Raw genomic sequence first — 26115 nt, 5'->3', positions numbered from 1 at the left:
AGGAGCCAGCGTGGACGCTTCCCCAAGGCCCCGGAACACGGCGCTCTGTTGCTGCTGGGGCTGCTGGGCCGTCTCGGGGGAAGGGGGCGAGGAAGGCGACGCCCTACCCTCACAACCACTTTCATTCTGCAACTAAGCTGATCAGTTTGGTAGTTGCTGGGTTACGCCAGGATTTACTGGCTCGTGCTAACACTGCTCACCTACTCTCTCTCTCTCTCTCTCTCGCTCTTGCTCTCGCTCTGTCCCTATCTCTGTCTCCCAGTCTCTCTGTCACGCAAGTTATAAAAGAATGGTATTAAACATGTCTAAATATACCATTAGATTACATTCGGCGCCACTTAGGGGTGAGGGGATGAGCGCCACTAACGGCCGTGGGTAGCTGGAGTAAACGGGTAGCGAACACCTGCTCTAGACTAAGGCAAGCCACACACACTCTGCACAGCCCTGAACCTGAACCGAAACCACGATTATAGCGCTGCCGTGGCCAAGACTATTTTTTTTTTTTTACAGCAAAGGAAGCAGTTCAAGGGCAAAAAAAAATAATAATGAGAAAAAAAGTCCGCTAATCACCGCCTCTATAGAAGAAAAAAAAAGAGTTTAGAGGAGTGGCCAAAAGAGAGATCGGTTTCGGTGGGAGAGGTGTCTCTATACGTACGTCACCTACATCAGGATCAGTATCAGCGCACCGTCGCGGGCAAGGTACAGTTCGCAGGCCGCCGGGTCACTCGTACTTTCATCGCCATCGATTCGCTGTAAACGTGTATTGATTGGCTGCCTTGAGTAGTTAGCCGGGAGGAGCAGGAGTACAAGAAGGGGAGGAGAGGAGAGGAGAGAAGAGAATAAAAGGGAAGGGAAGGGAAGAGGAAAGAAAAAAAGATGGGGAGAGGCGAGCAAAGGAGAGGAGAGTAGAAGAGAAATGTAAAGAAAATATAAGAAGAAAAAAGGAGATGAGAGGCGAGGCAAGGAGAGAAGAGAAGAGGAGAAGAGATGGAAGGAAGAGAGAGAATCAGAGCAGAGGACATTCTCATAAATCCCTGAACGTTCCTTTCTGAGTTAAAAGCCGGAAATGTACTTTAGACTAGAGGCTCAGGTTATCGATCTCCTCGTGTTGGCCTTGGGAAATGTACTCCTGATATCAGATTGCTTTTCCGCGTTGAAGAGTCAGAGGAGGAGAGCATCAAGACACCTCTCCACCCGGAACTGACCTCTCTTGACCTCCCGTTCTTTGTTTCTTCCTATTATTAAGTTAGTCTTCTGCCCAATCCCTGTCACCCCAGTCTGTTATGAGTATTCGTCTGATAATATTTTGAGCCAAGGTTATTTGAAGGTCTTTATGTACTATTTGGAGGGTCATCTACTTTATATATAGAGCAAACTGACAAGAAAAAAATGTAGTAAAATGCGGTATCATCTCGTTATTGTGTTTTCCTCGTAATATGTGGTGTTTATCGCATCGCAAGTAGTCACTGACCAACACTGCTTTAAGTTGAGGAGATAAAGGGCACAAGATTACTACATGGGCTTTCTTTGCTAATGTTGTTGTTGCTGGTTATGTTTTTTTTTTGTGTTTTTTTTTTACCCTTGAGCTGCCCTTCCTGCCTTGCTGTAAAATAAGAAAATAAGGGACGTCTGATAATTGTTCTAAGGTCAGGAGAATCGAAGCGGGAGAGCAAGGGGGAGGGAGGAGAAGGTTTGATATTGCTGCAGGCTTCAAGTACGTATATTCTAGGCGTTCTGTTCATAAGCTCTGCAAGTACAGGACGTAAATATGTTATGTTCAGATGTTGGCTGGACAGTATTCCCTAGAGACCTTTTTTTGTGTGTGTGTGTGTCTGTCTGTCTGTGTGTACGTGTGTTTGTATCAGTGCGTGTATGTGTGTGTGTGTGTGTGTGTGTGTGTGTGTGTGTGTGTGTGTGTGTAAGAGCGTGGAGGAGGCAGCGGTGGAAATCGATCATTTTCTATCAAGCTTCTCAGGAAATGGCCAAATTATTTTTCTGGATGGCGCGCGGAGAAGAGCTTCCGTCAGATTTTCTCTTTTTTTCAGCAAGGGAGGCGCCCACTACGAGTATCTACCAAGGCCAGAGAAGATTGACCGGGATTTCATGAGTGTTTTCATCCGTTCATGGCGCAGAAGTCGTGTAAAACTATCACTAGGATCACAAAACTCCATGAAAACGCCAGCATCAACTTCTACGACGAGAGGCTTTTCAAACAGGCGATCTGAGGCGCTGATACGTTTAAGAATACGGACTTAGAACTAGACCAAGATTAACACCTGGCCTGATGGTGGTGAGCTCTTCTTTCCCCATCTTGCCGTGTCTCCTCTCCACCATCCTCAACCTCCACCGTCAGTTATAATATATTTTCATAGTCACTTGGAGATGGCCAGATTACGCTTCTTGATGCTGGTAATGCTTTCGGTGGACTTGGTGTTGTGGGCGATGAGCTTCACCGCACTCTGGCAAGCTGCTCACAAGACCGACCGCCTGGAGAAGCTCTTGGACGAGGTAGCGCCCGGCGAGGCCCACCCAGTGCTCAAGATGCCGATGTTAGCCTTCACATCAAACCCGGATGAGACAGGGATGGTTTGCACGGTCCCTACGAAGAGGTGGCTGCTGGTTCCTGTCCTCGGCCCCGTGATTGTAGCCAAGCAGCACCAGGTCTATTCGAGGTGTCTGGTGGCTAAGATCAACGCCTTCTCCAAGTCCCGTAGTCACCGGCGCTTTGGCTCTGCGCGGACTGTCGTGTTTGTGATGATCCTGACGATGACTCTTGCAGGCTCCGCTAAGCTGCCAATCAGACTCCCAGAAACCAGCGTGACTGCACTCTTGCTCCGACTTTGGGGCTGAGCGACTCTTTCATATTTAATTCCCATATTATTCATTCCACTTAAGTGCACATTAAGCTGCCATTTGCGCTTTAACAATTGACTTTATGATACTGAGCTAAGTTTTCCGTCTCATGGGATATCCTTCACATTCAAGAGGAGAGTATCGATACACTTCTCCTCCCGATATTGATCTCTCTTTTGGCCACTTCTAAACTCTCTTCTTTTAGGGGCAGTGATGAGTGGGCTTTTTTATTGCCCTTGAGCTGCTTCCTTTGATGTAAAAAAAATAACAAGCTCTTTCATTATTCATCTCTTCCACTGTACAATAAAACGCCATATGCCCATTATACTGTTAGTCTTGTTACGTTAATCCGTGTATTTTTTGCGAGTATCCAAGTTTTTAATTCGTTTTATCTATGTTCTATAAGTTGTAAATGCCCTTTCGCTGTAATAAGCAATAGTTTGTCCATTTTCTCTTACATATTTCTCTCGTATAGCCATTTACTTTAACTTTTTGCCCAGCCTCTCTTTGCCTCCTGTTCGCGTCTACCTGGTATCAATCCCCTCTTTGCGACCTTCTGTTGACCACCCATCCCTGCCTCCCTGCCTACGGCCACCCATCCCTCACTATTACGTGCTTTCCCCCTCGTCCCACCCCTAGTTTAATCTCCATTCATGTCCTAATACTGTCTAAGCTTTCGTGTATTCCTTGGTCTCCTGTTTCATGATCCGTTCTTTCTCTTCTCTTCTCTTCTATTTTTTTCTTCTTGTTTTCTTTTTTCTTCTTCTTTTTCCTATTCTCGTTCTTCTTCCCCCCCCCCCCACACACACACACACTCTCTGCCTTTCACCTCCGTCCTTCACTATCTCCTTCAGCGGCTCCACGGACTCACCACGACCCTCTCAAGACGTCAAATTGTCACTCGAGGACCGTTTGCCCCGTGACCACGCATAACATAACATGACCCCCCTCTACCATGCGCCTTATATTAACAGCCTCCCGCCGCTCTGCCACCCCGTTGAGACCGCCACTTCCACCCACCAACGCACTCTCTCTGTCTGTGGTTTGACTCATCATAACATTATTCTTGTACTATTACGTGTTTTATCCAAGTTTAAATCTCATACGTGTCGTGTAAGGAACTCTACGAATAATACGCGCTCGTTTTAACTAACTTCTGAAGTGTTTACGTTCTAACTACAACAGCGTCCACGTTCCTTCTCTTCACCAGTACATTTCTAGGAACGAGGTGATGGTGGTGGTGGTGGTGGTAGTGATGGTGGTGGTGGTGGTGGTGGCAGAGAAAGGGAAGAAAGACGAGGAGGAAGAGGAGGCTGAGGAGAAGGAAGAGCAGAATAAGGAAGAAAGAGAGGAGAAGGAGGAGGAAGAGGAGAAGGAGGAGGAAGAGGAGGAGAAGGAGGAGGAGGAAGAGGCGAGTGGTGAATGAGGGAGATTGGGTGACCTCAGAAATTTATTGAAGGGAAAATTGAAGAGAGAGAGAGAGAGAGAGAGAGAGAGAGAGAGAGAGAGAGAGAGAGAGAGAGAGAGAGAGAGAGAGAGAGAGAGAGAGAGAAGGGAATAAGAGGGAAGGTAATTAACACTTTTTTATATTTTTTTTGTTCGACTTCGACAACTTACAAGATTGCTGCCGAGTGTGTGCAAACGGAGGAGGAGGAGGAGGAGGAGGAGGAAGAAGAAGAAGAAGAAGAAGAAGAAGAAGAAGAAGAAGAAGAAGAAGAAAAAGAAGAAGAAAAAAAAGAAGAAGAAGAGGAAGAAGAAGAGAAGAATGGGAAGAGAAAAAGGAGAAGGAGGAAAAGGAGGAGGGGGAGGAGAAGGAATAAGAAGAAAAAATAACAAGGAAAAGGAGGAGGAGGAGGAGAAAAAGAAGGAGAAGGAGGAAGAAGAAGAAGAAGAAGAAGAAGAAGAAGAAGAAGAAGAAGAAGAAGAAGAAGAAGAAAAGAAGAATGGGAAGAGAAGAAGGAGAAGGAGGAAAAGGAGGAGGAGGAGGAGGAGGAATAAGAAGAATAAAAGCAAGGAAAAGGAGGAGGAGGAGAAGAAAAAGAAGGAGAAGGAGGAAGAAGAAGAAGAAGAAGAAGGGAAAAAAAACATGAGTAGGAACGCGAGAAGGAAGAAGAATGAGAAGAAGAAAAAGAAGAAGAGTCCAAGGGCAAAAACTAGGCCGAAGAGGAGGGAGGAGAAGTTCGAGAAAAGAGATTAGCATTAGAGAGAAGTAATCAAGAGGTGGAATTAGGAGAGTCACGCGAGGAAGGGAGGATTGCAAAAGGGCTGCTGAGGAGGCTGAGGGGGGCGTTAATGGGCTTAGTTTGGTGGGTTGATGTGCGTTGAGTATGACCATGACCATCAGCATCATCAGTATCAGTAGCAGAGGAACTTAGTGTCCTTAAAATGCTTCAAAAACTCCAGCTGCGTGCGCGTGTGTGTGTGTGTGTTTCTGTGTGTCTGTGCATGGTCGGTATTCTCAGATGTCGCTTTCCACATCAACTATTTCTAGAGGCCGAAAAGGAGATTGATCGGGTTCTAATGAGGGTTTTTATAGGTTCGTGGCACAGAAGAAGGGTCAAACTACCACTAAGGTAAAAAAAAAAAGCACCCGTGGAAATGCCCTCAACTCCTACGAAAGCCTTGTAAAATGTGTTTTTTAGGTCCATGGTACAGAAGAAGGGTCAAACTACTCCCAGGGTCATAAAAGTACCCCTGAGAAGGCCCAGAACTCCTACGAAAGCCATGTAAAATATGTGTGCTTGGGTTAGGGTTAGGGAAAGAGGTTATTGATTAATGACGTTACTGAGATGGATGTAAGACCTTGTGACCTTAGAGAAATAGGTTATACCAATGGTTTTCTTCTTGTTGTTTCAGCCGTGGAGGTGGTGGTGAGCGCGGGGTGAGGGAGGGAAGAACCTAGATGGCGAAGGCAGACAGTTGGCGAGTCCGGCTGCCTCCTCCTCTTCCTCCACCGCCCCGCCCTCGCAATGGAAGCCCGCCATGCCCCCCAGCAAGCCACCGCTACGCCAAAACCTCTCGTCTTCGCCAAGGTTAGTAGAAGGAGAGAGAGAGAGAGAGAGAGAGAGAGAGAGACAGACAGACAGACAGACAGACAGACAGACAGACAGACAGACAGACAGACAGACAGACACACACACACACACACACACACACACACACACACACACACACACACACACACACACACACACTCAAACGTAACTTAATTTTAAACCAAAAATAAAATCAACATATCTCCCATTCTTCTTTCCTAAAAAATTAAAAAAACATCGTGTTACTTTAAAAATCTAATATCATGAAGTCGACGATTCCTTTGTCCCAGCACTGAGGGACCTAAGCACTCCATTAGTTGTGTCTTGGGTCGTTCCTTCCACGGCGGTGTTTTTTTGTGTATGTGTGTTTTAAGTCTTTGTTTTCATTTCATAATTATTTGTTCGTATTTTTTTTCTTCGTTTTTCGTTTCATAATTTTATCTGCTTGTGTTTTTTTTTCTTCGTTCTCACTTCATAATTATCATCTGCTTGTGTGTTTTTTTCTTCGTTCTCACTTCATAATTATCATCTGCTTGTGTGTTTTTTTCTTCGTTCTCACTTCATAATTATCATCTGCTTGTGTGTTTTTTCTTCGTTCTCACTTCATAATTATCAGCCGCTTGTGTGTTTTTTTCTTAATTTTCACTTCATAATTTTACCTGCTCGGTCGTCTTGTCAACTCCTCACTTTGTATAACAGGTAGTGAGTGTAGTGTGGGTAGTGAGTTTATTGTGGATAGTGTGGTGTAGTGTGGTGTAGGATAGGTAGTGTGGGTAGTAAGTTTATTGTGGGTAGTGTGGTGTAGTGTTGGTAGTGTGGTATAGTGTGGGTAGTGAGTGTAGTGATGAGCTAAAAGGTCACCGCGCCAGAGGCCACTTCTGCGGCCTGTACCTGACGCCCCAGCCCCGCACTGTGGACAATGAAGGTGAAGGTGACCCCGCTCACACTCGTGACTGTCGGAAACGCTTTTAATCAACCCCTTTTGGCACTTACGCTGTATATATACATTAGTTCATCGGTGGTATAGTTGGTATGCTGCCCTGACTTCTACTTAGAAGGCTCGGATTCGATCCCCGGCACTCAGTTGTACTCATTACGGGATATTTTCACTGTGTTATTGCAGTTTCTCTAATGTATATATATACAGCGTATGTGCTAAAAGGGGTTGATTAAAAGCGTTTCCGACAGTCACGAGTGTGAGCGGGGTCACCTTCACCTTCATGTCCACAGTGCGGGGCTGGGGCGTCAGGTACAGGCCGCAGAAGTGGCCTCTGGCGCGGTGACTTTTTAGCTCAGTGGTGTTCATTAGGGGTGTATCATTATTATTATTATTATTATTATTATTATTATTATTATTATTATTATTATTATTATTATTATTATTATTATTATTATTATTATTATTATTATTATTATTATTAATTATTATTATTATTGTCATCATCATCATCATTATCATCATTATTTCTTTTGCGTTTCGATATCCCCTCCTCCTCCTCCTCCTCCTCCTCCTCCTCCTCCTTCCTACCCCCCGCCATTGGCATCCCTTTGTTAAGCAGACAACAATACGCTCGGAAGGAGATGGCAACAATGAGTCCCATTTAGGAGGTGAGGGGACCAGGCGGAGGAGGAGGAGGAGGAGGAGGAGGGGGGGAAGAAAAGTCCACCACAAAATCATTTCAGACAGACAGACAGACAAACAGACAAACAGACAGACGTGCTAACAGACAGACAGACAGGCAGACAGACAGACAGACCCTGCGATAATTAGGATAAAGGACAAAATTTGATTCTCTCTCTCTCTCTCTCTCTCTCTCTCTCTCTCTCTCTCTCTCTCTCTCTCTCTCTCTCTCTCTCTCTCTCTCTCTCTCTCTCTCTCTCTCTCTCTCTCTCTCTCTCTCTCTCTCTCTCTCTCTCTCTCTCTCTCTCTGTGTGTGTGTGTGTGTGTGTGTGTGTGTGTGTGTGGCGTGCTAGCAGCCAGGTGTTTCTCAAGTTTGAAAGGCGACAGAGAGAGAGAGATGAGGTCAGGTCGATTTCCCTCACATCCCATCGCTACACACGCATCAGTCTCCGTTGAGTTCACAGTGTGCTCGCAGCGGCCTCAATAACAAGACATCCTGTACTCCCTCTATTCGGGGACCTCCTCAGTGATCCGCCGCGCAAACACACCTTTTTTTTTTTTTTTTACAGTAAAGGAAAATAAAGCCCGCCAATCACTGCCCCTATAAAAAAGAGTTTAGAAAAGTGGCCATAAGAGAGGTATACATCGGGAGGAGAGGTGTGTCGATGCTCTCCTCTTTCTTCTCGAACTGGACGGTCATAATGAAACCAGACTGGCGAGATCGTTTTGGCGTGCTCCGGCGGGTCCTCTCCTACCCTCCGCTCTGCTACCCTGCCAAAACACCCATCTCTTTCTCTCATATATTACCTATAGCTAACTGAACTGTAGAAAATTGAAGAGGTTGGTTCGGGCGGTTCCAAAGTCACTGTGTTGGACTGTAAAATCGGCTCGACACGCGTCCACGTTCCCTGAGCGCCCCGCGGAATGGGTGCTGGAGGCGGCATACCCGGAAGGCGTCGGGCTAGGCCGCGACCTGATGACAAGCCTGCAAAGAGTAGAGGATGCCTGACAAGTAGTGGAAAGAAGGCTGTGGAGTGTGTAGGTGTCCGTCTATGTGTGTGTGTGTGTGTGTGTGTGTGTGTGTGTGTGTGTGTGTGTGTGTGTGTGTCATGATGTTTCCCGTGCCTCACATTATTTTTTTCACCGTTCTTCGTTACCTCAAAGTTTTTTTTTCTTTTTTTTTTATACGGCGTGGACAAGACTGCGTGACTGACTGACTGTGTGTGTGTTTGTGTGTGCGTGTGTGTGTGTGTGTTTGTGTGTGCGTGTGTGCGTGTGTGTCTGTATGTGTGTGTGTTTGTGTGTGTGTGTTTAGGTAATGCCTGTAGCGCCGATAGGCTTTCCTGAGGGGTCTCTTCAATAACCCCAGCCCGTTAGTGGTGCAGGCGAATTTTATTTATAGTGACTGCCGTGATATACGTATGACTCTTGCTGTGTGTGTGATCTAGCTAACCCGTCATCCTCTCCCCGTCAGATGGAGGCACTGGTGAGGGAAATGCAAGACCCGGAAACTGGTGTTCCAATCCGAAGCCAGAAGCTATTCCTCACTTCCATCCCATCCGCCTTCATGGGTAAGTTGGGCGTTGTACTGCCTCTCCCCCTCCCCCCCCCCTCTCTCTCTCTCTCTCTCTCTCTCTCTCTCTCTCTCTCTCTCTCTCTCTCTCTCTCTCTCTCTCTCTCTCTCTCTCTCTCTCTCTCTCTCTCTCTCTCTCTCTCTCTCTCTCTCTCTCTCTCTCTCTCTCTCTCTCTCTCTCTCTCTCTCTCTCTCTCTCTCTCTCTCTCTCTCTCTCTCTCTCTATATATATATATATATATATATATATATATATATATATATATATATATATATATATATATATATATATATATATATATATATATCTGTCATTCTATTTATCTATTTTCTATATGGGTGAGTACCAAGTTTTTTTCCTGTCTCCCATTTGCCTTTCAACGTCTTGGGTCCTCTCCCCCACGGCGTTTCTTCATCAGTAATCCTTCCTTTTTATCCCATTCGTCGCCTCCATCCACGTGTGTGCTTACCCTCGGTGGCCAGAGTCATAAACATGCCACATATGTTAACCTTCTTCCTTACCAGTGCAAAGAATTCGTTGATGTTACCATGTCAGTGGCACGCATCCTTTTCTTCTAATGGTGATTCGCAGCACTGAAGAAGAAAATGCGTGCTGCTTCACCGTTGTCGGACATAAATTTTTCTCCTATAGTGAAACCAGTTTGGAGATTTCGGTTTAGCGTTGGCTCCCGAGGGTCCTCTCCTCCCCGCCGCTCTGCCATACAGTCCCAACACCTATCCTTGCCTCTCATATCTTAGCTATAGGTAACAAAAAAAAAGAAGTCAATTTTGGATGGAGAGGTGTCTTGATACTCTCCTCTTGAATGAGTTAAAGTCGTAGGCAGGAGGAAATACAGACGAAGGAGGGCTGTTCCAGAGTTTACCAGCGGAAGGGATGAAAGGGTGAAGATGCTGGTTAACTCTTGCATAAGGGGTTTGGACAGAATAGGGATGAGCAAGAATAGAGAGCCGTGCACAGCGGATTATTTGCATTAATACTTCCACTTGCTGTATGAATAAATCTTTTCCAAGAATCTTTTTAACTTTGGATCAGTAAGGCGTCGTCCAGCGCTTTCCACGACCCTTGTGAAAAGCCCCAGGTGCGTTCCTTTATGTGTTGATAGTGTGGTCTCGAGTAGCCTAGTCGTAATGCGTTAGCACCACACACACACACACACACACACACACACACACACACACACACACACACACACACACACACACACACACACACACACACACACACACACATATACTCCACGCTGCTCACCCTAATGTCTCACCAAGGTAGTGTGGCCTCACGCACCAGCACACCAAAGCACTCTTGGGGCCCAAAGTTCAAGTCTTTAAGGTTGCAGAAAACGTCTCTTGAGCGCTACTTTACGCAGGGAAAAGGAGTCAAAATGTACTTTGTTGTCTTCCCAAGATGATGTGTCGTAGGACGCAGCTTAGAATTGTTTGTTCAGTTTCTTTTAACACAAATAGAAAACAGACTAAACTTTTGGGGGAAACGGGAAAACCTGTGACATCTTAAGCCTGTAAATTTATATATATATATATATATATATATATATATATATATATATATATATATATATATATATATATATATATATATATATATATATATATATATATATATATATATATATATCAACGCCTCAGTTCCCCTGTTTGAAAAGCCTGTCGCAGAAGTTACTGGAATTTTTCAACACTAAGAAAAACAGACGGAACTTTTGGGGGCAACGCAAGAACCTTTGACATCTGAAGCCCGTATTTTTAAGCATATCACCGTGTTATGGGCTCGCTCAGCACGAATATATGGCGTTGTCGATACCTCTGTAGAAGAGCAAAGGTCCAGATCTTCAAATCCCTCGTGCTCCCTGTGTTACATTATGGCTGTGAGACATGGACACTAAATAGGGACTTGGAGAGGCGGATTGATGCCTTTGGTAATAATGCCTACGCATCATCATGGGATACCGCTGAAATGACTTTGTGTCAACCCGGCGACTACTCCATGAGACTGATTCAACATATATTATCCGCATTGTCCGTCAACGCCAACTCCGTCTATTCGGGCATGTGGCACGTTATCCAGAAGCCGACCCTGCTCATCGGGGTGTCTCTGTAAGAGACATTCCTGGGTGGAGGAGGCCAAGGGGATGCTCACAGAGTCCGTAGCTTGAGAGAGTCCATAAATCCTGGCAGGATGTACTCAGGATAAGAAGGGGGCCTGCATAGAGACTTGCACGAGGGGACCCCTGGACTTGGCATCGAAGGGTGGGCGAGGTGACGCGCCCCCCGGCGCATGCCCCCATTGATTAATTGATTGATTAATTGTGTTAGTAAAGGTGTGTGTCTGTACATTGACGAGGAGGGGTGACCTGGAAAAGCTAGAGGGCCGTGTGATCTGCTTTAAATGAGCTATATTAAGTTTTTTTGTCGTACTACACAGGAACTTATTTACAGCGTTAGATTAGTAGATTAGTAGATTAGTATGAGTGTGTGTTTGTATGTGGACGAGGAGGGCTGACCTGGAAAAGTTAGGGGGCGTGTGTTCTCGTTTAAATGAACGAGCTATCCAAATAACTGTTGTTATCGTTAGCAGCTCGGTCGTCCTTTAAAAATCCCCTCACGTTTGTATTTGGTTTATGTTCCAGTGGAGGGTTGATGGGGACCTGTGCTGTGTTGACTGTTGATTAGTCGCACGGGTCTGTGTTTGGCTTATCTATGGCTTGGCGGTGCTACTTGAGAAGAAACTTAGACGGACAAGGGGACGGACAGTCTCTCTCTCTCTCTCTCTCTCTCTCTCTCTCTCTCTCTCTCTCTCTCTCTCTCTCTCTCTCTCTCTCTCTCTCTCTCTCTCTCTCTCTCTCTCTCTCTCTCTCTCTCTCTCTCTCTCTCTCTCTCTCTCTCTCTCTCTCTCTCTCTCTCTCTCTCTCTCTCTCTCTCTCTCTCTCTCTCTCTCTCTCTCTCTCTCTCTCTCTCTCTCTCTCTCTCTCTCTCTCTCTCTCTCTCTCTCTCTCTCTCTCTCTCTCTCTCTCTCTCTCACTCTCTCTCTCTCTCTCTCTCTCTCTCTCTCTCTCTCTCTCTCTCTCTCTCTCTCTCTCTCTCTCTCTCTCTCTCTCTCTCTCTCTCTCGTCAACACACACACACACACACACACACACGTCGCTCCGCCCTTCAGGTTCCTCTTCCTATAGTTCCGTTTCCCTCAAGGCTACCCGCCCTTCCTCTCTCTTATTTTTGCAGCGTCGCCGTCCCTTGTGGCGGCTGTTGCCACTCCTGCGTGTTTGGTTCGGGGCGACCAGTCTTCTATGTTTAAGGGTGAGTGAGTGAAGGACTCGTTAGTCTTGGCTATACCAGCACGAAGCCTCACACCAGCCACGGCTTGCTCGCATGTTTCACGCAGCTACAGGACTCGAACATATCTCTATGTGTCTGTCTCTGTGTCTCTCTCTCTCTCTCTCTCTCTCTCTCTCTCTCTCTCTCTCTCTCTCTCTCTCTCTCTCTCTCTCTCTCTCTCTCTCTCTCTCTCTCTCTCTCTCTCTCTCTCTCTCTCTCTCTCTCTCTCTCTCTCTCTCTCTCTCTCTCTCTCTCTCTCTCTCTCTCTCTCTCTCTCTCTCTCTCTCTCTCCACACACACACACACACACACACACACACACAGACACACACACACAGAATCAGCGCATGCGTCACGACTCACGGCTCACGACTCACGACTCGGTCCAGCATCGCGCCTTGACACACACACTCTCGGCAGCCCTCACCCACCCACGACAGTCTCCATACATTGTAAACTTCTCTGCTCTCACCCTTTATACTACTCCTCGTGTCTCCCTCGCTGGCGGATTTCAAGACAGAGTTCAGCGTGTCTGGAGGTAACAATGAATGCTTTGTTTAACCATAGATGTGGCTCGCAGTTCTTATTAAAGTGTTACAACGGATTTTATTATTGTTTTATGTGGAAAGTTCATGCAAATAAGGCAACATATATGACTTGAAAGTGATGGACCTTTTTCTCTTTCTAACAAGATAGATAGATAGATAGTGTGAGAGAGAGAGAGAAAAAAATATGAAGATTTATATATATATATATATATATATATATATATATATATATATATATAGAGAGAGAGAGAGAGAGAGAGAGAGAGAGAGAGAGAGAGAGAGAGAGAGAGAGAGAGAGAGAGAGAGAGAGAGAGGAAGAAAACGTTATATAGATAGATAGATGTTTATTTGCTTATTTATTTTCATCACTTCACATACAATTTCCTAAGCCAGTATCAAGTATGACTGCACTGAGAATGGTGAAACGTGTCCGTGCCCGGATGTTGTACCCTTGTCGTGGCCTGCCCTAAGCCTTGCCGTCCCGTGTGCTAGGCGACGCCTCAGACACGGTGGAGGGCGCTGCATGTGGCGGGCTGAGGCTCCCGTCTGCCTGGTTTACAAGTGCCCAAATATCAAGGTAAAAAAGAGGTGTCCCATGCTCTCATCACCGTACGAGAGAGGTGAGTAATGTTACCGATTTGAAGAGCCAGCAGTGTGTGTTGTTGGGTGGCCAGCTCCTCTCTCCGCCTCCTCTATCCTCCCTGGGTATTGTTTGAAGTGGCAGATTGATTGATGCAGTGCTGGAAGCGGCCGGCAGGGAGGTGTGTGAAGGGGCGAGTAACAGCTCAATATAACAGTTCTTTTGTTTTTGTCGTAATACGTAGGTATACAGTGTAGTCTTACCCAGATGGTGGCACGTCAAAGTCTGCGGACACCTTCAGCCACGTTTACATTAGTCCTTGGCTCCTGTGATAGACAATATAACAGTTCTTTTTTTTTTGTCGTATATACAGCAGTCTTACCTAGGCAGTGACGCGTGAAAGTCTGCGGACACTTTCAGCCACGTTTACATTGATCCCTGCCTGGCTCCCGTGATGGACAATTCCAGTACCCAAGATTTAGACACCCCAACCCCTCTGAACAGATTTATGCTGCTCCACCGTGTTATTCAAGTGTTAGCAGGAGGATTAATGACCATGCTAATCATTCTTTGGGTCATAAAGAGCTCTTTTTACTTCCTCTTGCAGCCACTCATCCCTCCCCACTCCCTTGTTGTACAGATGACATTGCATTTGTCATATAAGTTCTGTCTGTTTGTGGTTAGTGAGCAGTTTTAAAATGTGTGAGAAACAGTGAGTACAAAAGTTAGGGTTACTGAGCAAGTGTGTGTAAGTTTCTCTCATTGACTATTCATGTTGCATCACACTGGTATTACATCCATGATCTGGTTATATCAAAGTGTGCAGGAGACTTCTCTTTATAAGGATTGACCAGCAAATCATTGTACAAAGACTAATTTTTTTTCAGTTCCCATCATCATTTCTTTTTCTGTGCCACATTACCATGAAATCTGAGGTTTGCCTGGCCTCACAACATCACCAGACGGATGGATGGGCATGGGCAGCCTCCCTTAATAAGCTTAATCCATGCCGCCCATCCACCCAGCAGCGAGTGGGCATTAGTAGAGGGTTGTGTTCCACTGCCTGGGAGGGTCTGGCTTTGCTGTGACTGAAGAAATTTTCATCATTATTAAGCCCTTAGAAATATTCATTTAAAGAGCTGACCTCCTAAACTTGGTCTTAAAACAAAAAATAAGAGCTGAGTGTGTATGGTAACTTTCATGTCCTGCGGGTGTAGTCAGTCTGAGGACCATGTGAAGGCGAGTGTAACCAGGGTCTCTTTTTCAGGATACGACCTCATCGAGTGGTTGTTAGAGCGTCTGGAGATAGAAGACTCAGGTAAGACTCAGGTGGCGGGAATAGACAGGTGGAGGAGGAGTCTGGAAGGCACTCATTTCCCTACCTTTCAAACTGGAATCATACACGAATTCACTGTGCAAAACATATCACTGGCAAGGTCCATCAAGGTAAAGCTCCCTGACAGACCTGTATTTAGTTGATGCTGATGTGCAGGGTTTTTTCTCTCCATATTTCAATCCCTGTACCTTATTTTTACTCTCAGCCATCATCTTAACTCCTCCTTTTCTATCATATTTTCTGGCTTAAGCTACGTATGTGTCTGCACCCAATTTAGTTTCAGTCGAACATACAATATCTTGCTCCTCTACTTCAACAGCCCTGTAGTTCTAACCCGCTTGACATGAGCCCGTCTATGCAAGTGTGAGCTGTCTTTAATCTCTCATGTTTTCTTGAGTCATCCTTTATCTCACATCTCTTTTTACTGCTCTTGCTCCTCCCTGTTCATGTTCCTCATATACCATTTTCTTAGCCTCTGATCTGTCACTTTTCAACAATATTATGTACTCCATTTGCTCTTGCGTTCTTTCCTTGCATCCATTCCTGCCCACTAAAGGCTCAAGGGCCAGTGAGGCAGATGGGCACCAAGCCCCTGCACAGCCTAGTGTTTGCCCCCAATTTTACCTTCACCTTCCCAGCTTGTAAACTTGCCTACTTTGGAAATATCCCAACTCAGATCTGGGCCCCTACTTACTTTGGAAACCCTGATCAATATGGAAGCTCCCTACTCAGTTTAGAACTCCTTTTCAAGCTGGAAAACCCCTCAAAACTTTGAACCTTCCTTCTTAACCCCTCTGCTGCGATTGGCACGGATTTGGCTTTCACTGGTAACATAAAGTCTTTCTCTGCCTCTGTGGTGGATAGTGGAGTGTTTCCCATGTGGTAATGTAGCTTGGTGATGTCTTCTTGTAGGAATTCTCAGTCAAGGGGTTAATTTGGAAACTTCCAACTTGATTAGGACACCCAATTCTACCCACTTTCCATGTGTTGCCCGGATGAGGATAGCAAAATAATATTGAAGGTTCTTCTCTTCCCAGCAGCTGAGGCCATACACCTTGCCAACTTGCTTTGTCAGTATGGCTACTTCTTCCCCGTCGGAGAGTCCCGTTCCCTTATTGTTAAGGACGACTCCTCTCTTTATAGATTTCAGGTGAGTTGTGCCACACTTCTTTCACTATTTTATAGTTTGGAAGTTTAAAAATTACCAAAACACACTTATTATTCAGCAGGTGAAATAGGACCAGCTTTTCCTACTGAAGCTGAAGACATAAAAAAATGTGTTGCTTCATGTTTCAGCATAACCAGTTGAGTCTTAAGTGACAATCTTCCTGCAGTGCCCAGAGAGTCACCTTACTTTGCCTAGCTGTTGGTGCAAAGGAAGCAGCTCAAGGGCAAAGAAAAATAATAATGAGTAAAAAAAAGCCTGTTAAACACTGCCCCTATAAAAAAGTTTAAAAGAGTGGCCAAAAGAGAGGTTGATTTCGGAAAGAGAGGTGTCTCAATACTCTCCTCTCATAAGAGTTCAAGTCGTAGGCAGGAGGAAATACAGATGAAGGGAGGCTGTTCCTGAGTTTACTAGTAAGGGATGACAGAATGTAGATGCTGGTTAACTCTTGCATAAGGGATTTGAACAGTATAGGGATGAGCTAGAGTAGTAAGTCAAGTGCAGTGGAGCCATGGGGGCAGGGGGGAGGGTATAGAGTTAACAAGTTCAGAAGAGTGGCCTGTCTTGTGTGGAAAAAGCAAAAAAATGCACTTTGCTGAAGGGGCACCTCTCCGGCCGACTAGACAGACCTCCAGTGTATTTTTTCTCCTCCTCACCAGACACCTTACTACTGGCCCTCTCAGAACCACAGTGCTGACACCACTGACTACGCCATCTACTTGACAAAACGGCTGTCCAGAAATAAACAAAAACATGGCCTTGAGGACTACGAGTTGGAGGCGTACAACAAACTCAAGAAGGCGCTTGCCCACAAATGGGACTTTATCACCATGCAGGCAGAAGAACAGGTGACGTGTGGGCTCCTGTATACAAGGCTCACTTTATTAGGATTAGCTCTATAACCATGAATATTTTTGGCATTAACCCGACTGCTGCAGTTGCCACGGATTTGGCCTTCACTGGTAGCCTGGTAACATATACTTCCAGGTCTTTCTCTGACTCTGTGGATAGTGAAGCATTTCCCATGTGGTACTGGTATGCTGGATTTCCCCTCCCAAGGTGCATGACTACATTTTCTTCATTGAATTGTAACAGCCACTTATTGCTCCATTCCTGTAGCTTGGTGAGGTCTTCTTGTAGGAAATCCACAGCCAAGGGGTTAACTGTGTGTGTGTGTGTAGGGCTAGGGTTTGAGTGTGTGTTTGTTGCAGGTGAAACTGGCCAAGGATAGGAAAAAAGGGGATAAAATAGTGACAGACTCGCAGGAGAGGGCATACTGGCGTGTATACCGACCACCTCCCGGCTTCACTAACTGCCTGGAGACTGCTCCTGTACCTGACAAGACAAACATGGCCAACAGGGTGCGCAAGAAAACTATTGAAGACCTCAAGAAGGATGTAAGTGCTAACATTTCAACAGATTATATTTTACCGATACATTACCATGGCTCGCCGGGTTACTCATATAATTATATGGTTAGCTTTTCCTCAACAGATCACCAGAAGGAAGAGTTAGGAATGGCAGGCACACCTTCACCAACCAGAAGCATGATGAAGTGCATCAAAATGAGGCACCAAGGGTTTGTTACATGCCTGGGTCAAAATCACCTATTACAACATGACCTAGGAAAGTTAATATGCCAAATAAGGTAAATTGTTACATGGCTGGGTCAAAATCACATAAAATAACAGCCTAGGAATTCTAATATGCCAAATAAGATAAATTGTCACATGGCTGGGTCAAAATCACATAAAATAACAGCCTAGGAATTCTAATATGCCAAATAAGATAAATTGTCACATGGCTGGGTCAAAATCACATAATATAACAGACCTAGGGATTTTAATATGCCAAGTAAGATAAGTTGTCACATGGCTGGGTCAAAATCACATAAAATAACAGCCTAGGAATTTTAATATGCAAAATAAAGTAAATAGTCACATGGCTAGGTCAAAATCACATAAAATAACAGGCCTAGCAATTTTAATATGCCAATTAAGAGGAGTTGCTGCCTTTTAAACACTGATGGAGTTGAAGTACAATGTTAAAGAGTTGAAATGCAATCTTATTGAGTTTGAATACAGTCTTATAGAGTTAAAATACAATGTTAAAAGGTTGAAATGTACAATCTTAAGGAGCTGAAATACAATGTTAAAGAGTTGAAATGCAATCTTATTGAGTTTGAATACAGTCTTATAGAGTTAAAATACAATGTTAAAAGGTTGAAATGTACAACCTTAAGGAGCTGAAATACAATGTTAAAGAGTTGAATTACTATCTTCTCACTCCTGTTATAGTTGGAACATGTATAGTAACACTGAGAGCTGTAAACGAAGCTGTGCTCTTGAAAATCCCCATCTGGCTGTCTATATATATAAACCCATGTTAAAGTCAAGCCCATGTGAATGATAGATTCGATTGAGGAATAAGTTCAACCCCCTAGAAAAGTAGTAGCTAAATAGTGCCCATGTAAAATATGACCCCTAAACTTTGCTTTAGATAACTGTTCAAATTTTTAGCTCTTACATCAGCATATACTATGGTACCAAGTAATATATGTTAGCTAGTGATTTATGGTACCTAGTGATATATGGTACCTAGTGATCTATGGTCATCATCATCATCATCATCATCATCGACGCCTGCTCTTAGGAGCTCCTGGTGGGAGCTCCTAAGCCGTGGATGGCCACGGCAGAAGACCAACTTTCTCTATCCAGACACTCCCTCCTTGCCTGCTCAAAGTTTCTCAAAGATCTTTCCCCCCTCTCCTTAATGTACTCTTGCACCCTATCCCTCCATTTTACTGGAGGTCGTCCTCTAGCATTCCCTCCCTCTATCTCACTCACATACACCCTTCTGGTCATCTTACTCTCCTCCATTCGCTCCATGTGGCCAAACCACTTTAAAGTCTGTCGTTTCACTTCTTCCACCACTCTACACTTCTTCCCTTCACCCCCGTGACACATTCTAAAATGCTCGTACACACTTTCATTACTCATTCCATCCATTCTACTCACACCACAGGCACTCCTCAAATAACTCATTTCCACTGCCTGCACTCGATCTAGACCTCTGACTTTCATTCCAGGTCCACGTTTCACTTGCATATGTGAGGGTTGGTACTATTATTGTATTTCTCAAATCCCTCTTTACCTCCATGCTCACACTTCTGCCATTCATGATTCATCCCAAAGACCCTACCACCCTTCTTCCTTGCAATGACCTTTGCCAGGTCCTTCAAGTTGGAACAAGAAATAAGAAGTTCGATTACGAAATGCGCGGCGTTAAACTCACAAGCGTTCAATGCGTTAAGGACCTGGGGGTCAAAATCGCATCAAACCTCAAGTTCTCACAGCAATGCATCGATGCAGCAAGTAAAGCGAACAGAATGTTGGGCTTCATTAAAAGAAACTTTTTATTCAAGAATAAAGATGTAATACTTCCACTCTACAATAGTTTAGTCATACCCCACTTGGAATATGTGGTACAGTTTTGGTCTCCCCACCATGCAAAGGACATTGCTAAATTAGAAGGTGTTCAGCGTCGGGCAACAAAAATAATTTCTTCCTTGCGCAACAAATCCTACGAAGAGAGGCTTTCCACCCTTAACCCTTTCATTGCTAAACGCTCGCAGCGAGCGCTAGGCGTATTTGCTGGTGGTGCTAAACGCTCGCTGCAAGCTCCAGCCGCACTCAAATCTCCCGCGTATGAGAGTGTTCCAACAATATTTCTCACAACACAGGATTGCCAATTGAGTGGGTTCTCCACTAAATTTGGTGGAAAATCATATCAGCCCAGCGTGTAAAATCTACGGATGAGCAACTGGTGGATGTTGTTGACCAATATAGCGACATTTTTGCATAGCTTCACCTATCACATGACTGATATTTTGACCAAATAGTTGTAAATTTTGCAGTTGGCAATACTGCCCTGCCAGCACCCCATCATCAAGAGATCTACAGTAGTTGCCTTACAGCTGACCATCGTGCACACATAAATGTACGTGCCTGTACTTTCGCAAGAGAGGCTTACATTACCGAATCGTATCAATCTTGGCCTCCTCTTTCCAATGGTGTTTTTGTTTTGTAGCTGTGATGATAGTTTTTGAGATACAGAGGTTAAAAGAGCGAACAATAGAGTCACTCGCCAGTGGTGCTAAAAGCTCGCTGCAAGCGCCAGTTGCACTCACAGCAAAAAACACCCCCTGAACATGCCTGTACGTTTGCAGGAGAGGCTTACATAACCGAATCTTATAGATCTTGGCCTCCCCTTCCCCCGCTGGGGTGCCCGAGTGCTCCTGAGGGGATAGTCTCATTGCGAGCGCTTAGCAAGGAAAGGGTTAACATGTTCTCTCTTGAGAAATGTCGCCTCCGAGGAAAACTGATCGAATGTTTTAAAATACTTAATGGTTTCACAAATGTAGATAGATCAACATTGTTTATGATCGATGACACTTTGCGAACGAGGAACAATGGCATAAAACTCAAATGTAGACAAGTAAATTCAGACTGCACCAAATTTTTCTTCACCAACACTGTAGTGCGAGAATGGAATAAGCTCCCACCTTCAGTTTAAAAACAAGCTCGACCATCACTTCCTTGAACTTAATATTAACTAGAGTAGAAATGCAACGTTTTGGAGCCACCTGATTAATGTAGAATCACTTAGGTTTAAGGACAGGCCACCTAGTCTAGACCATGGGGTCTGTGTGGTCTGATTTTCTATGTAAATCTATGTAAATCTTATATCTCCCTCCATACCACCATGCTTACACATGGCTTAAGCATGGTGATCTATGGTACCTAGTAATTATGGTAGCTAGTGATATATGGTACCTAGTGATCTATTGTAGCTAGTGATGTTATATGAAGCATTGTTGCTCAACCTTGTAGTGTCTATGTGTGGGCAACTAGAAGATTTAGATGTAGCCTCAAATATATCGTTTCAGAAAAAGTTCTTGGAAGCAGCTCTTGATCGCACCCGCCAGAAATTGTCGCAAGTGGCAGAATCTCTCCTTTCCTACAGCGAGATATATTTCGAGTATGACCCGCTCCTGAACTGCCCCCAGCCCTCCAACCCCTGGCACTCAGACGAGATCACCTACTGGGTCCTTAACGATGCCATGTAAGCCCTAACATTAGAACCAGACCAGGAAAAGCAACTGGAAACTAGATTTTAATGTGATATGTTATGTTTTCCCCTGTAGAACTTCCCTGAATTATTGTATGACTGACCTAACTTGTGATTCTGTCTGTTCATAGTTTCTGCACTTCACATGTAAGCTCTCCATAATTGAGCCCTCTAGAAAGGCAAGCTTGGTTTCATATGTCATCGCATCTGTAGAGACTTTGCCAGTAACAGGTTCTATCAGTGGCCTTTGCCTTCTTGAGGTGTATCTTGAGACATTACCATCTGGCTGGCCCAAAGACTGCAATAAAAATGAGCCCAACATCTGTGAATTTTTTCGTTTTTTAAGAAATGTCTTTCCGATCTTATGTTTCTAAATGGCTCAATTCAACTGAGTTCATTATGAGTGAAGAGGAATTATATTATGAAGGATCATGAATTCCTTATACCAAACATTATGTGTGAAGAGGAAATGACAAGGAGAATCATAAATTTTTCATACCAAGCATTATGTGTGAAGAGGCATTAATAGGGAGGATCATGAATTTCTTATACCCAAAAAAAAAATTCATGATACTTTTGCACTTCACCAATTGCCCAAATGCTGCCACCTTTGTACCGCTGAGACCAATGTTCTTTCGTCAGTGTGGACGTGCCGACGGAGAAGCGCGTCCGCCGCTGGGGCCTGAGCATGGAGGAACTCATCAGTGACGTCATGGGTCAGTCTCCTTTATTTTCTTTCTGTTACTCACTGCACAGCCAAAACATTCAGTAAACATTGTATTGAACTCTATTTCTTACAATCAAGATTTTGAGAAACTTCATCAAATACTAGATAGTTGACATTTTGCATGAGCCATTGCTGGTTTCATTTACATAGATCTACATAGAAAATCAGACCACAAAGACCCCATGGTCCAGACTAGGTGATATGTCCTTAAACCTAAGTGATTTTACATTAACCTGGTAGCAGCGACGAGCCAAATTTGTGGCTTTACCGTGTAGCAGCGACGGGCCAAATTTGTGCCATGAATTAATCCCCCCAAAATAGATGATACATAAACTGATCACAAATACGTTGATATACATTATGAAATGGTGTGTGTGAGTGATGATTTTTCTCTAATTTTTCTCGCTTAGAGGGACCATTAAGAAATATGATCCCTGCTGCTACCGGATTAATTAGATAGCTCCAAAACTTAGCATTTCTACTCTAGTTAGCATTAAGTTGATGCCAAGGGTCTCAGTGATGCTAGAAGTGGGTGCCATACTAACCAATGAAGCAGTACTGTCACTCTAACACCATTACTACACTGACCACATTCCTGTCACGGTAACTTCAGTGATATAGTACTTACACTGTGCTGGTATGTCGTAACAGGTCAGACAGAGTTCACGGCGTATCTGAGGAAGGAATACTGCCATGAAAATATTCGCTTTGTGGAGGCCGTGCAGCAGCTGAGGTGGGGACCCTCGTCAAACATGAGCGACAAGGTCAAGAACATCTACGAGTAAGTGGAAATACTGGTGGCTGGAGGAGACTGGGTAGCCTAGAACTGGTCAGGCTTGGTATTATTCTGTATGTAATAATATTAGAATGAGTAAAATAGGCTTGGTAGTCATGTGGATGGTGCCAATACAATAGATAGTTTCAAAAAACGGTTAGATTAACTCATGTATTGAGAGGATAAGGGATATTAGGTTTAGAGGAGTGTCCTGTGTAAGCTGACTGGCCTCTTGCAGACTCCTTATGCTCTCGTGTTTCAGGGAGTTCCTAAAGCCTGGAGCGCCATGCGAAATAAACATAGATGGGAAGACGATGGAGTTGACGCAGCTCCTCATGAAAGAGCCCAACCGCTTCACCTACGACCTTGCCTCCGAGCACGTTTATCTCCTGCTGCTCAAGAAAGACTGCTATCCACGCTTCCTTCGCTCCGAGCAGTACAAGACTCTGCTAGCCAACGCCATCCAGCCGTCACAGAAAAAAAGGTAAGGCACACACTTGACCTCCTGTGCCTGTATGCATCAGTAGCAACAAATAGTGACTTCAAGGTGTCTGAATGTAGATACATGTTAAACTTGGATATCTTTCTTTTACTCTGGTAGCTGTTCTCTGCAGTGATCACATTCTAACGTGCAATAGAAGGGCTTCCAGAGTCCAGGTTGCCTATTTGTTGTGGTGAATGTTTGAGAGAAGCGAAATGTGTCGTAAGGAAGCACACGAAAAGTTAAATTTAGAAGAACTAGAAGGAACAAGACAGAGTTTGCAGACATGATTAAACTCATTAACTCTTAAACAATACTGGGGGAACTTTATACCCCTGCATCAGTCACCAGGGGGTTGTCACACTGAGCATCCCCTGAGCTCTCTGAAAACCCCAATAGGAAAAATGCATCTATTGTTACGACTCAGAAATTTGACACATCACAAGAGATCTGTGTAGAAGAAAGTGACTGCAAGGGGGAATGGAGATAAAAAAATGCTTGATGTAACATGAAGAGATGGGAAGTGAGCACCATGGACCACCAACAAGATGATAACAGCAAGATGGTGCCACTATAAACACTTGCCTGCACCATAACGGGCCATATAATACTGATGTTTATGAAGCAGTGATATACTATTCTCTGGTGTTAAATGTTGTAAATTCTGTGTGTGTTTTCTAGATGCATCCTCCGATATGTTGTTCCCCTCATGAGTCAGCCCTTCCCGGAAACTCTATGTTGGTGTATAGTGTGATGGGAGAATTGGCTTCCCTATAGAGCTGCCCAAGTGCCTCTCAAAGGTCCTGACTGCATAGTGTTAGATGCTACACATGTTTCCCTTTCAGAATGTTGAACTGCATTCTCGTCGTATATACTCGTGTAAAAGTTAAATTTTATGGGCGCTCTATTTTTTTTTTTTTTTTTTTTTTTTTTTTTTTTTTTTTTTTTTAAAGCCAAGTTCAGAGGTCTACTTTTGCATGGATAAATACTTTTGTTGGGGCTAATGATGCTACTACAACAAATATTACTACTACTATTACTACTACTACTACCACTATCACTATCACAACTGGTTTTGCTACACTAATACAACTACTACTACTACTTCTACTGCTACTACTTCTACTACTACTTTTACTACTACTACTGCTGCTGCTATTACTACTACTAACACCACTACCTTTTATGCTCTGGACTCTATCCCTCATCCAAGCGCCTCTCACTGGGGTCACCCTTTGCCGGGGCCTGACTTTAACACTGGGCAATAGGTGTCACCCTTTGCTGGGGCCTGACTTTTAACACTGGGCTATAGGTGTCACCCTTTGCTGGGGCCTGACTTTAACACTGGGCTAGGGGTGTCACCCTTTGCCGGGGCCTGACTTTAACACTGGGCTAGGGGTGTCACCCTTTGCCGGGGCCTGACTTTAACACTGGGCTAGGGGTGTCACCATTTGCCGGGCCTGACTTTAACACTGGGCTAGGGGTGTCACCCTTTGCCGGGGCCTGACTTTAACACTGGGCTAGGGGTGTCACCCTTTGCCGGGGCCTGACTTTAACACTGGGCTAGGGGTGTCACCATTTGCCGGGGCCTGACTTTAACACTGGGCTAGGGGTGTCACCCTTTGCCGGGGCCTGACTTTAACACTGGGCTAGGGGTGTCACCCTTTGCCGGGGCCTGACTTTAACACTGGGCTAGGGGTGTCACCATTTGCCGGGGCCTGACTTTAACACGAGTATATCCCGTAGTCCTCACTCTTCCCGGGCTGTTTTAATGTTTTCTTTCTCACCAAATAACGCTGCATACTTGCTGTGCTTGCCTGCTACTCCACTCTCACCGCCACCCACCCACACCTGACTGACCTCTTGACGCCAGGCCCAACTCCATGCTGGTCCGCCTCATGGCTCCCTCCATGATGCTGGCCCCAGGCGTTGATGGTCGCAGCAGTCTGCAGATGTATGTGGTGCTTAACCCCCCTGCCTCTGCCTCCCGCTTGACATTTCATCCTCATCAGCTGTTACTACTTGTCCACTGTAGAGCCAAGGCCTGTCCCAGTGCTCTCCTCCTCCTCTCTTTCTCTCTCTCTCTCTCTCTCTCTCTCTCTCTCTCTCTCTCTCTCTCTCTCTCTCTCTCTCTCTCTCTCTCTCTCTCTCTCTCTCTCTCTCTCTCTCTCTCTCTCTCTCTCCTTCTCTGTCTGGTGTTGCTGTACTCCTCTGTCCTGCCGCAGTGAATGGTCTTGGTTTATCTCCCCGCCTGGTTCCCTGTCTGCCTCACTCTCACTGTTCCTGGGTTGCCACTCCATCTGGTTGTCCATCTGATATGAATTCTGTGCATGGAATGAACTGCCCAAGTATTCCCCTTTTCTTAGTCCTCCTCTTTTAGGTCAAAGTTCAAGGTCACACAGCCAGAAATACTGAGTCTTTTTTTCTAATGGTTCCTTCTCCTGCAGTGCTTGGAACAACTGAGCTCACTCACCTCTTGTCTTCTGGTGCTGTGTAGCAGAAATGTAAATAATCTACGCAAAAACACAAATCCATTCATGTATTTACCTATTTGTAGTCTACCGGGCCCAAGCTAAGCTCTTATAGTTCCGTCTCCATGTAATAAGATACAGATGACAAAACTAAATAGTGTATGCCAAACTTTTTTTTTTTTTCAACTCTTTTGCTTCTGCTGACTATAATTCTTCAGTTTTGCTAATTTTGATTTTTTTTCCATTGAAGGTGAGCACTCTTCCCTAGCCCTAATGTTGCAAGTGGTTAGCACACAAAATTCAAGGTGTGAACATTACCGAGAACACTAGGCCTGTGTGGCGGGCCTGCAGGGAGTCTGGGAGTGCTGATCCTTTGTGGTAGTGGCACCTGAGTCTGTGCCATGCATCACCGTGCTCTACCAGCCTGTTGCCACACGCCACATCTGACTTTGTGGATGACACGTGAAGCCTG

The 26115-nt window shown here is 44.8% G+C and overlaps 1 protein-coding gene across 14 annotated transcripts in view; it reads left to right on the top strand.

The window, feature by feature from the left end:
- Positions 1 to 26115, top strand: part of LOC127000692 (regulator of G-protein signaling 9-like) — a 142197-nt gene that overhangs the window by 96241 nt on the left and 19841 nt on the right. For 7 of the 14 annotated variants that reach the window (XM_050865080.1, XM_050864727.1, XM_050865207.1 and 4 more), the window contains 12 exons: positions 5710 to 5885; positions 8984 to 9080; positions 12338 to 12412; positions 14826 to 14876; positions 15932 to 16044; positions 16719 to 16907; positions 17271 to 17456; positions 21008 to 21183; positions 21832 to 21905; positions 22568 to 22697; positions 22954 to 23175; positions 25046 to 25126. In XM_050865080.1, the coding sequence (XP_050721037.1) occupies positions 5823 to 5885; positions 8984 to 9080; positions 12338 to 12412; positions 14826 to 14876; positions 15932 to 16044; positions 16719 to 16907; positions 17271 to 17456; positions 21008 to 21183; positions 21832 to 21905; positions 22568 to 22697; positions 22954 to 23175; positions 25046 to 25126 (1457 nt within the window). In that variant the 5' untranslated portion in view covers positions 5710 to 5822. The remainder of the gene's footprint in view (positions 1 to 5709; positions 5886 to 8983; positions 9081 to 12337; positions 12413 to 14825; positions 14877 to 15931; positions 16045 to 16718; positions 16908 to 17270; positions 17457 to 21007; positions 21184 to 21831; positions 21906 to 22567; positions 22698 to 22953; positions 23176 to 25045; positions 25127 to 26115) is intronic. The other 7 variants (XM_050865383.1, XM_050865440.1, XM_050865269.1 and 4 more) reach the window with 5 other exon arrangements.

Source organism: Eriocheir sinensis, chromosome 1, assembly GCF_024679095.1.
Source record: "Eriocheir sinensis breed Jianghai 21 chromosome 1, ASM2467909v1, whole genome shotgun sequence".
Taxonomy (NCBI): domain Eukaryota; kingdom Metazoa; phylum Arthropoda; class Malacostraca; order Decapoda; family Varunidae; genus Eriocheir; species Eriocheir sinensis.
The sequence above is the reverse complement of the archived record's forward strand: the minus strand, read 5'-3'. Positions and strand labels throughout refer to the sequence as shown.